The sequence below is a fragment of the Asterias rubens genome, chromosome 4 (genome assembly GCF_902459465.1).
Source record: "Asterias rubens chromosome 4, eAstRub1.3, whole genome shotgun sequence".
Taxonomy (NCBI): domain Eukaryota; kingdom Metazoa; phylum Echinodermata; class Asteroidea; order Forcipulatida; family Asteriidae; genus Asterias; species Asterias rubens.
Genome location: NC_047065.1, coordinates 4,140,933 through 4,153,833, shown reverse-complemented (window position 1 = coordinate 4,153,833; position 12,901 = coordinate 4,140,933). Strand labels below are relative to the sequence as shown.

At 39.2% G+C, this 12,901-nt stretch overlaps 1 protein-coding gene across 1 annotated transcript in view; it reads right to left on the bottom strand.

Moving 5' to 3' along the window:
* The window catches only part of LOC117289049 (ran-binding protein 9-like), a 42,191-nt gene that overhangs the window by 2,818 nt on the left and 26,472 nt on the right, over positions 1–12,901 (bottom strand). Inside the window, exons 3-9 of the mRNA XM_033769974.1 lie at positions 10,886–10,944; positions 10,101–10,291; positions 6,010–6,111; positions 3,818–3,900; positions 3,312–3,424; positions 1,491–2,162; positions 910–1,061 (exon numbers count right to left, since the gene is read on the bottom strand). Of these exons, the coding sequence (XP_033625865.1) occupies positions 910–1,061; positions 1,491–2,162; positions 3,312–3,424; positions 3,818–3,900; positions 6,010–6,111; positions 10,101–10,291; positions 10,886–10,944 (1,372 nt within the window). The remainder of the gene's footprint in view (positions 1–909; positions 1,062–1,490; positions 2,163–3,311; positions 3,425–3,817; positions 3,901–6,009; positions 6,112–10,100; positions 10,292–10,885; positions 10,945–12,901) is intronic.

The window sequence follows — 12,901 nt, the reverse complement described above, 5'->3', positions numbered from 1 at the left end:
GTCTCTCAGCCTCTTGATTGTGTCATGTATGATACAAAAATTGGTTACAACCATAATTGGTTACTCACAAAATTGGTTACTCACATTACACTTTCTGATAATTCTGTCACGTGATTAACCAGTTGGTGTGTCTTGTATATTCATTCAAACTTACATTTATTTCCATACTTCATGAAAACGGTACAATTTTCTTTTTTTAAGGAAAAACCAATAAACAAAGCTATTTAATGAGGCAGAGAAAAATAAATATATAGAGTATGGAGTCATCATCTGGAAGCCGAAGCTTATATCATATCATACACGACAGTTTTCTGGATGTCATCTTTGGTGCTTAATAAGTAGGTCTAGGTCTAACCTATCTACCATGGCAATAAAAGTAAATAAACCTTTTCAGTAACTGCAGCCCAAGGAATCTAAAAAGTACATTAAAAATGTAATGTGAATAACTGTTCAATGGGACAAAATGTGGTGTTCCCTCTACACAGGTAAGTAAGACTGAGACATAGACTAACGGTTTCAAAGGCAGTGGACACTATTGGTAATTACTGAAAATAATTATTAGCAAAAAACCTTACTTAGTAACGAGTAATGGGGAGAGGTTGCTAGTATAAAACATTGTGAAAAACAGCTCCCTCTGAAGTGATGTAGTTTTTGAGAAAGAAGTTATTTTCCACGAATTTGATTTCGAGATCTCAGAATTAGATTTTGAGGTCTCAAAATCAAGCATCTGAAAGCACACAACTTTGTGTTAAAAGGGTATTTTTTCTTTCATTATTATCTCACAACTTCGACGAGCTCAAATTTTCACAGGTTTGTTATTTTATGTTGAGATACACCAAGTGAGAAGACTGGTCTTTGACAATTACCAATAGTGTCCAGTGTCTTGAGTAAACCGTCTATAGTACATACCTGTAATGCTTTCTGGTTGGTATCACTTCTCCCCACCTCTCTGCACAGTCTGTCGTACATGGCTTGCAGCTCTCTGCCGAAAGACAACATGCGTTCTATTGCAGCGATGTTACCCCCGCACAACTGCCGTTTCGTGCTTCTTGGCTCTATGACTGGGTAATGATCAAAGATGGTTATTAGAAACATACTGCAAATTAATTTGCATAGATATCTGCATATTTTTTTCTGTTAGATACTTTGTGGCAAACTCGGCTTATTCATTTCTAAAAAGAATTCTAATTTGCAACTGTGAGACTTAATAAGCTGCTGGAAAAAAACCTGAACTGTGAGCGCAAAACGTAAAAGCTTGCGAGAGCAAACACTAGCAAGCGCGAACGCTTACAGGCCCTAGGGGGCGCTTGCGGGCGCTTAAAAAGCCTGACTCTGCAATCTGGGACATTCTATATGGTTTAATCTTCATTTTTTTTATGAATTTGATCTTAATTATAAACAATTTTCTTTTTGGGGGTGGGTTAAGAACAAGGATTTCCAGTTAAAATCATAGAAATCACATCCCATCAAAACAAAGTTAACAACCCTACCAATGTCATCGGTATCCATCTCATCGACAGGACAAGACCCATTCATCACCGGTACACTGCCATTACTGACCGGCGCCCCGTTCCTAAGATTCCTGTCATTGGCTGTTGCAACGTCCCTGGGCCTGTCGTCATGGTGATGATGATGATGGTTGTTTGAGTAGTCCACATCCATGTCTATTTCATTATCGTGGGAGGAGGAGGAGGAGGAGAGGTCTTTAGCCGGTCCCCCATTCATGACTTGTCCCTTAGGGGAGGACCCGTTCATTGAGTTTGTGTCCGAGGTACTGGCCTGGTCTAACTGATGGTGCGATTTCGGGGAGCCCGACCCAAGCTTAATGTGTATGACGTTACTACTACTACTGCTGCCGCTGCTTCCCTGATGTGGTTGTACCTCCCCGTGATGCGAAGACGACGTCGTTGAGGACGACGACATTGATATACTGTCGTGGTGTGGACTCATTGCGGGGCTCGCGTGCCGGCTGGACGACCGAGACAGCGGGTTGTTGCGCAGGCTGCGGATTTCACTGTCCGTTCCATTGACCATTTCCACAAACTGGCGACATTTGAGCATGAATTCCAGATTTGGTTTGCGTTCTAGCAAGCCTGCGTATAGTCTCTGTGTGGTTTCGATGGCGTCGCCCATGCGGCCGTGTAACACGTGCCTCTGTATAACTGTAGCACAATACACAATTCATGTTAATACAGGCAACACACAATATGATACATCTACTAACCACACTCAAACCAATGCCAACCAACATGACCAATGCAACACCTAACATTTCACAGTGTGAGACTTTAAGGGACACGTGGGACAAGTTTGATCAGCGACCACTAGTCAATGTTACATGGTTACCTATATGCATGAAATACATCCTGGGTACCAGGCAAAATTGCCCACTAGTTGACAATAGTCAACCTTAGTCTCTTGATCAAACTTGCTCTAGATGGCAGCAGACTTACCAGGTGCATCCATTATACTTGGTAATGTGAGCATACTCAGAATGCTGCAAACAATGGAAATTTACCTGGTAAGTCTGCTGCCACCTAGCATTCAATAACTTCCCCTTGCAATTCTCAAATTCGGGGTTAAGTTCAACAACATCGCGGGGGCTTGTATATAAAAAAGTTAACACACCAGAATTTTTTATTTTACAATAATCTAAATGAGAAAGAACTTTCTATGAAGTTTAACAAGTAAACTGTCTTCAGTTAAACAAGCACTAGAGAGGATTCATTTCTATGGGTTTGTATACTTTGATACTCAACAGAATTGAGTGTGTTCCGGTGCCAGACTTCAAAGTCAACAGTTGAATATAAATTGTTTGTTATTACTAAGTGAGATATTATTATTGAATTTGAAAGAAAAAAAACACCAGGCCACAAGGCTTGTCTGTCTAGTCTTGAGTTTACTGGCCTGACACTAACTATCACTGGTCTGCAGGCAAGCAGTCCCGCAGTCCAATGTAATTTACGAGCCCCTGTGAGAAGATAAGTTTTCCTTTCAAAAATGAATTTCTGATTCAGACGGGAGCAAAGTTTCTCAAGATATCAGAACAACTTTAAGTAGCTACAAAGGTCACATTTTGTGGAAACAGGGGGCCAATTTCACAAAGAGCTAAGATTGATCTTCAAATGAGTTGTCAGAGAATTGCCAGTGATTTGTACTGTGACATTACACTTTGCTTAGCAACTAAAATTAACACACAGCTCAAATCAACCATGTGGCTGTTTGCGAAATCGACCCCAGGGTACATATTCAACAACAAAAATAATAACACACCGTGTTTGCTCAAAGGCCCCTCGATGATCAAGACTTACTTTGTCTGTTTGCAATTGATGTTAACTTCTCTGCGATGGTTTGACCCGTACATCTTGCGAAACGCTGTGCTGTTGAACAGTAACCATGGTGGACTAGGTAGGTGGACACCATTCTGGAATGGGGGTGAACAAAAACGGTAAAAGCTGCAGTCAAAATCTAGATGTGAACACCAGATGTGATAGATTTAAAGTGGCCTGGGGTGACATTTCTTGAACATCTTTTAAGAACATCTTTTGCAAAAAATTGCAAGCTCCTTGGTCCTTCTAAAACTACTAATTGCCTACAACAAAACCATTTATTTTATTTTATGTCTTTTTTTCTATAAACTGTTTTGTGGCACAGCAGAGCACCAACGCACAACTCAACTCACGTTTGGCCCTGGCCGGGTATCATCGAACCAGGGTCACCTTGGGGAGAGGCGAGCGCCTTACGCACAAGCCAACCATCCCCCCTAAAAATGCACAGGGATTTTTTTTTTCTCTTTCAAGTGTTTTTACCAACGTACCTGTGAAGGGTGGTCTGCCATTCCCCTTTATCGTCTGGAACTGGAAACTTTGAAATTGTGGCACAGGTCTTCATTCGCATTTCCTGTAATATAACAATAAACCAATGAACAGAATAAACTCTGAATAACTATGCAAAGCAGTTACTACAACCTTTTTTCCATTTAAGGTAGGGTCAAAGATTGGTAATTACTCCACAAATATATGACCATCAAAACTTACTTGGTAAGAATTACTGTAGCTGTTGATAGTAATGACTATTCTGAAGAAGTATGGTTTTCACCCAAAAAACTTTTGTATATGCGAAATGAATAAAGTGTTTCTTGGAATTCTGAGGGTTGGTGTCGATTCACAAATGCTGCGCCCATTAATGCAGTTGGTACCAAATGTCACCCTCGCTACACGTGGGTGGAATTAACGTTCGTGTGAAAATACTGCGAAAGTTTTTTGCTGTTTTTGCAAGTATCAGCTAAAACTTTCACAGGTGACTTTTATTGTGACTTTCTTCAAAAATGTTGCCTTGTAAGGCACTGGAAACAATTGGTAATTACTCCCCCAAAAAATGTGCACACAAACAACTTACTTGGTAACAAGTAATGGGGAGCAGTTGATAGTACAAAAATCTGTGAGAAACGCCTCCCGCTGAAGTCACATAGTTTTGAGAAAGAAGTAATTTTCCACGAATTTGATTTCAAGACCTAAGATTTAGAACTTGAGGTCTCCAAATCAAGCATCGGAAAGCACACAACTTCGTGTGACAAGGGTGTTTTTTCGTTCATTATTATCTCGCAACTCCGACGACCGATTTTCACAGGTTTATTTTATGCATATGCTTAGATATACCAACTCTGAAGGCTAGTCTTTGACAATTACCAATAGTGTCCAGTGTCTTTAAACCACTCCAGCATTATGTCCTCTCTGGGTACGTTCAGACGTGGGGTTAAACTAGTCCTTAATCCAAAAGTGCTAAACTAACCCTGCGTGGGAACGCAATATTCTGGTCCGCGAGGGTTAATTTGACCCACTGAGCTGGGCTAAAATAAACCCCTAAACTAGCCTAACTTAGCCCAGGTTTTACGACCAACCCCCCGCTGCGAGGCCCAGTAAACCATCGTTGGAACGCAACTGACCTGCTACTTCCGGTCTATTTTAGCCCAAATGACCGCGGCAACAAAGGTGACGTCATTCCACGTGTATGGATGGATCGGCAGCGAGTATTGGGTGGTGTCTGCATGAATCCATGGAGCTATACTATAATATCTCCTTGCGTCTCTCCGCTGCCTTCCCTTTATGTTACCATTAAGTGTTGGGGCCCCGCTATTCCCCTTCGCCGAAAATGTTTAAAATGGACCTCGCACGAAAACAAGTTCTCATTTTTAGTAGCACTTTTTAGTTTTTAAATTCACTTCTTCTGTACGAAACGCTACTTCATGATAACGAACAGGTTTTGCCGTGAAGAAAGTGGCATCTAATCACAGCTACATGTAAGCTACACACACGGGATCGACAATTAAGACCAAAGTTTGGGTTCGAAAACTAGGTTGTATCTGGTTCCTGCCCTCAACAACTTTACGTAACAGTTATACGAGTACCAGACTAATGTTGAATTGAAAAACAATTTTTAACGTAACATGAGAATGTGTGTAGGCTACGACTTCTCAATGACTAAGTTGTGATATATTTACAAAAGTTCACACTCAAAAATAATTTGAAGCTTTCGACAACAACGTGTAAATGTTTCGTTCATCGAGGGCAGTGCGGAACGGAAACTTCAGCGGGCACAATAGAATTGCGTTTGTGCTGGGGCCAAGCAAGGATATGAAGCGATTTTGCCGTCTTTAAAGATGGAATACATGATGACCATGAGGTTTGTAGAGACGATAGCGGATCGAAACCCTGTGGAAAACGCATGGACAATGTAACAAACCGGAACCAGCAATAGTAAGGTTCGCCGATGCATGACCCAATAATCAACATCGTGGGCTAGTTTAGTCCGCTTGACCAGAATAAACTCACTGTGTGAACGCAAGCCAATTTTGGACTAAGTCATGTTTATCTTTTGGACACCCGCGGTGCTCGGATTAAGGACTAGTTTAACCCCGCGTCTGAACATACCCTCTATTAGGGCTTAGAAGCCTCCAGTATAACTTTGAGTTACCATTTGTTTTAATGTTGCAATTCTCCCTCAACTTACCTGCATGAGGTCATCTATGTTGAAGACAAATGGATTCTGTCCGAAGTTAGTATCCACAATCTCTCCTGGCGTCTGCAGGCCGACTGTAGGGTAGAGATTGCTCTGCAAAGGCAAACAAAATTAAGTCTTGATTATAACAATAATAATAAATCCTTTCTTTTATAGCGCATATCATCGTGAGGTCCCTATGCGCTGTAAAAGGAAATTAAAATTATTATACAAAGGTAACATATATGTTTTTAACCAGGTTTTGAATTGTTCCGTTGTCTCATCTTGTTTAACAACCTCTGGAAGACTGTTCCATAACTGAACTGCTGCTTATTTTCATAACTGGTTCTGCTGCTTATTTTTTTACAATTTGGTTTGATCACAAACATGTGAAAGAATACAAACATCAGGGCTATGACAGGCTGTTGAAAAAAATCTGCACTAGAATTGCAAAGGCTGTGGGTTCGAATCCCACTCAAGTAATATGCCTGTGATTTTTTTTTTCTGAGTATTCAGTGCTTGACACACATCAGTGTCAGGGTAAAACCAAACAGTATTTAATGTACACGCACTAATTCTCACATAACTTTTAGAAAACTGTGGAGTTGCCATTAGAATTCAGAGGGCCGGAGAACTGACATCTTGTGGACTGCATGAGCAGGACATTTGTCTTGTAAATTTGAAGTTCACACAAGTTCAACTCAAACCATGTACATGTGCAATTATAAACGGGCTTCTTGCATCTGAGCCATGAGATATCTGCTCTGTTAAAGCTCTAATGGTGATAAAAATGTTTGCTATTGGATTTGCATTTCTGGGCAAACGCCTCTCAGCGAGCAAAGCATGAATAATTAACAGAACGACTAATAAAGACCATGGCCCAATTTCATAGAGCTGCTTAGCATAAAAATTTGCTTAGCATGAAATTGCTTCCATGATAAATACAGGATTACTAACCAAATTTCGACATCATTTTCAGGATAAGCAAACAACAGTTGAACACCAGTAACAAGCAATATGCAACAAATGGAAATTTGGTTGGTAATCTTGTTTTTATCAAGGAAGAAATCTCATGCAGCAAATTTGTGTGCTTATCAGCTCTATGAAATTGGGCCCATACATGTACATGTGTTATTTAAGAAGAGTTATTGGCAATGGAAAATACATGATAATCTGCAGACTTGCTTGTTGTACAAAGTGTGTTGGTAGTGGAAAAATCCATAATCCAGGGAGATCTTTAAATATGTTGATTAGAACATGGACAAATTTGCTTATTTTCAGGGAACTTTCTGCTACAAAATGGCGGACCATTTTAGCTCACAAAGCAAAATCAAAACAACACTACTTAAAGGCAGTGGACACTATTGGTACATTGTAATTACTCGAAATAATTATTTTCATAAAACCTTACTTGGTAACAAGTAATGGGGAGAGACTGATAGCATAAAACATTGTGAGAAACGGCTCCCTCTGAAGTAACGTAGTTTTGACAAGGGCGTTTTTTCTTTCATTATTATCTCGCAACTTTCACGACCAATTGAGCTCAAATTTTCACAGGTTAGTTATTTTATGCATATGTAGAGATACACCAACTGTGAAGATTGGTCTTTGACAATTACCAATAGTGTCCATGGTCTTTAAAGGAATATTTATGTAAATCGTAATATTCTACTTTCAAAACATCTTTCCAACCATATATCCATTTCATAACAAACGCTTAGCCACAAAGCACCCGATCCAAAGGCAATGGGTCTTTTTAAAGACACTGGACACTATTGGTAATTGTCAAAGGCCAGTCTTCTCACTTGGTGTATCTCAACATAATGCACAAAATAGCAAACCTGTGAAAATTTGAGCAAAATTTGTCGTCGAAGTTGCAAGATCATAATGAAAGACTAAAACACCCTTGTCACACAAAGTTGTGTGCTTTCAGAAGCTTGATTTCCAGACCTCAAAATCTAAATCTAAATTCATGAAAAAATTACATCTTTCTCGAAAACTACATTACTTCAGAGGGAGCCGTTTCTAACAATATTTTATACTATCAACAGCTCTCCATTACTCACTTACTCAACTTACCAAGTAAGTTTTTTATGCTAAAAATTATTTTGAGTAATAACCAATAGTGTCCACTGCCTTTAAGATTTAACTACCGCTACAGATAGCAATAAATCGGGAGAGATAAATAGGGAGAGAGAGTCTGTCAGGAAAACTCAGCTGGGTAGCCAACTATTTTGAGTCCCTGCCAAGTCTATGACTTAAAGGCAGTGGACACTATTGGTAATTACTCAAAATAATTATTAGCATAAAACCTTTCTTGGTGACGAGTAATGGGGAGAGGTTGATGGTATAAAACATTGTGAGAAACGGCTCCCTCCTTCGAGAAAGAAGTAATTTTCCACGAATTTGATTTTGTGACCTCAGATTTAGAACTTGAGGTCTCGAAATCAACCATCTAAACGCACTCAACTTCTTGTGACAAGGGTGTTTTTTCTTTCATTGTTATCTCGCAAATTTGATGACCGATTGAGCTCAAATTTTCACAGGTTACTTATTTTATGCACATGTTGAGGTACACTGTGAAGGCTAGTCTTTGACAATTACCAATAGTGTCCACTGCCTTTAAAGGGTTTTGATATTTTGTAGATCAAGTTTTTGGCCTTGACATTAATCCCTACTCACTGTGAAAGTAGATGGTATGCAACATTAAAATTTCCCAGAAGAAGTTTCAGCCTGAAAAATCACAGGAGAGTCACCTAAATAATCTGTTGTGGTAAAATAATTTTCATCTCACCGAGAAGAGAATTATTTTCGTGAAATTGTTTTACCCATGTCTCAAAAACTACAGCCCCTCAGCAAGTAATATTTTAAGGGAAGCTTTCTACTATAATTATCTTTAAGCCGTGTAAGTTTAATGTAAATCTGTGAACGTTCACGCTGTGTGTCGAACAAAAAGTACCCAAACCCTTTAAAGGGACATGTTGCCTCGGATTGGGCAAGCATGGTCTAGGAAAAGTGTTTGAAACCATTTGTTATAAAATGCATAGTGTTAGAAAGATGCTTTTTAAAAGTAGAATACAATGATCCACACAAACATGCCTCGAAATCGCACAGTTTTTCCTCTAACATAGTGAACTAACATGGTCAGCCGTTTTGTCGAGTCAAATTTTTGACTCCACAAAATGGCGTACCGTGTTAGTTCCGGAAGTAAAAGGAAAGCTACGCAATTTTGAGGCATATTTGTGTGGATCATTATATCCTACGTTTTAAACATCTTTCTATGCATTTTATAACAAATGGTTACAAACGCTTTTCCTACATGTAGACCCACTTGCCTGATCCCAGGCAATGTCTCTTTAACATGGTTGCTGTCACGTAAACGAGAAGCACACCAGCCTTGAATGGCATCGCTAGGAAGTCAGATTGTACGTGTCATGGAAAGGTTAGTGCATTATTACTAAATGACTGCAGTGAAAACAACAAAAATCCGCTGATCACCATAATTCTGAAAACCTCATTAACTACAGCTCAGCAGTACCATAGAAGGTAAAAAAAATTTATTTCATAATCCAGGTAAATGATCAAAGAGCGAGAGAATTAATTCCTTGTCACTAAAAATGTGTACTGTACAAGGTCAATACTTGTTATTTCATATCCTGTGTCAATTGTATCAAAGTAAGTTAAATTAAAAATGTGTATTTATTTGAAAAAATTTAATCTATGTGTAGAAAGTGCAAATTTCACAGCTCAATTCAAGTTGAAGAGAGTCTTGTTTTTCTTAGTGTGGAGGGCAGATGTACTAGTATAAACTGTGGCTTCTTGTCTGACCTCATTATCCCAAGTTCCATTAAAGATCTTTCCTTCCTTAATTTATAGTATAGAAACTAAACCTGAAACCTGAAACCTTGCCAATGCCAAACTGGGAGAAACATTTTTGTTTTAAGCTGCGAAAAAGGGGACTCAGTAATGCAAAACTCAAACCCTTACCAATAGTGGTTTTCAGGATTGTTTGGGACAAACTTGCATCAAAAAAATAAAGTGACAGTCCCTTTGGAAAACATACAAGAAAGTACAAAGTTTGCACATCTCAAATTAAAACTCACAGGTAAATCTGTAAACGCCACCCCTAGGTTGACGCCATTCTTGGTGTAGAAGCAGGTGTTGTCTATGAGGTTGACGCCGCAGCCGACGACGTCGCCGGTCGTAAACGTGGGCCCGTACGGCTGACCATTCCCCGCCGAGTTGAATGTGTGCCCGTTGTCGCCGTGGTAACCAAAGGAATGCTTGTCCCAACCTTCAGAGTAAAATCAAGCGAATAATTAGAAATGTCCTCATTAGAAGAAAAAAAAATTTGAGCAGGTCATTAAGTCAGATATCCAATTTCATTTTTAAATGAAATCAAAATGCGTGTGGGGTTCACTGGAGTATAAACATGCTTTAATGTAAAACATACATTGCGCCATTCTGGCAAAAAAAATGGAACGATTTATCAATATAGCATGACGTCACAGATGTGGGTTATTAAGTCGTATAATGCCCTCGGTGTTCCCCGCTATTTGTGGGTACAAAGTGAGCACACCTTGGGCGTTATCCGAGACATAACACCTACAAATAATGTAAGGGTGTGCTCGATTAGCGTCTTGTGTCGACCCCACAGTGCTCACTCGGGTGAGCCACTGACAAGAGCTATTCGAACGATCACTTAACATCTCGTGGTGACGTCATGCACCTGGAGCCAGCCCCCAAGTGACCCACTCCACAAGCAGGGCACTTGGGGCTGACCAGGGTGAGCCCCTGGAATGACGCAAAGCTTTTCAAATGTACCGGGGGGGGGGGGCACCGGGGTCGACCCAGGGAAGCTATTCGAACGCACCAATTAATGACTTACCTGGTAGTCTGTTCATGTTGGTGACAAACTCCTCTGTTGATAAACCAATACCCATGTATCTGCAAAGACACAAACACAATACTTATCAATCAATTTAACTTGACTCTTTGCTATTCTTGTGTTTAGTCAGTGTCACACTCAATCCTGTCAACTTGTCTATCAGAGTGTATTCTTGTGTCGCTTTGAGCACTTTGTGACCTTTGGAAAAAGCGCGTTATAAATGTCACTTATTGTTATTTCATTATTTATTTAAAATACTACAATTTGCAAAACAATTTTCCCTAAATAAAATCACACGTCTACAGTTCATATGTTCATTTATTCCTGCATTTATCAAATAAAACCAAAAAGCATAAAATGTGAACGTGCACACACACAAAAATTACAGTAAGATTTTTTTGTTTTAACTGCCAAAGATTTCAGTTGATGAGATTTTCACAGTTTGACTGTATTATTAAGCAACTCTGGGAAATTTGTTACTGATTGAAAAAACACAAGAAGGATGACCACTTAAAAACCAATCACGCATGGCAGGGATTGAATTTAGGGGGGGGGGGGAGGGGGACTCCACAAGACCAAAGGGCTTGCTGGCCCAGAATTGTTCTAACAAACTGACAAACTAGAACAGTTTACCATGCATACTGTTTTTATTTAAAGGCACTGGACACCATTGGTAGTATTATTCACAATAATTGTAGCATAACAACTTACTTGGTAACAAGAAATTGAGAGCTGTTGATAGTATAAAACATTGTGAGAAAAAATGTAATTTCTTACTAACAAATTTGAATTGAATTCAAGACCTCAGCCGAGGTCTTGAATTCAAGGCATCTGAAAGCACACAGCTTGTGCGACTAGTTGTTTTTTCTTCAATTATTCGCAACTTCGAAGACCAATTCAGTTCAAATTTTCACAGGTTTGTCATTTTATGAATAATTGTTGAGATACACCAAGAGAGGAGACTGGTCTTTGACAAACCAAAGGTGTCGCCGTCGATTTCACAAAGAGTTAGGACTCGTCTTATCTCAAGTTAGGACGAACAACTCATTGATTTTGTTCGGCAGGGTTGGGACTCGTCCTAAGTCCTAAGATTAGTCTTAAGTTAGGAAGAGTTTTGTGAAATCGACGGCAGTGCCTTAAAACAAGCACAACAACACACCATAAAGAGAATTTGATCTCATTTGTCTCTATGGGATACTTCATTACTCAATAATAGAATTGAAAGGTGTTTATCATACTCAAAGTCAACATTCTAAAATGGGTTGATTTCGTTTTCAAAAGATACAGTACTACACAGTGTGGTTTTATTGTTCAACTGGAAAACTTCCGTATTTAGTGCTCTATGTAAATGTTGTAATTAGGTGTTCGGGCAAAAGCCCGAACAACTCATTGATTTTGTTCGGTTTTTTTTTTTTTTTTTTTTTTTTTTTTTTTGGTTTTTCTTATTCTTCTCGCTGTCGATTGTCCGCAAGAAAAAGCATAGATGCGAAGCTTGCATTAAGTTGAAACTTTGCACACAGGTAGACAATAACCAGTAGATGATGCAAAAGTTGTTACGTCACGATGACGTCATCAGTTGACGAGATACACTAACTCAAAGTTTATTATTTCAAAAAATCATAACTTTTGATCTACATGAGGGATTTTTACAATCAATACATCATCTGAAAGGGCATTAAAAACTCCTTAAACACCTCACAGACATGACCCCATTTTGATTTTGTCTTCCGGCTCAAAAGAGAAGTTGAAAATTTCAAAATTCATGTATAAAGACTACAAAATTCCCCCATTGATTGCGCGTAAAGATTTTACAATTACATGTACATGTACTTTGTCACCACGTGTAAGCATGCGGTGCATTGCGGTCACCACGTGTAAGTATGCGGTATTATTTCAAAAAATCATAACTTTTGATCTGCATGACGGATTTTGACAATCAATACATCATCGGAAAGGGCATTAAAAACTCCGTAAACACCTCACAGACATGACCCCATTTTGATCTTGTCTTCTGGT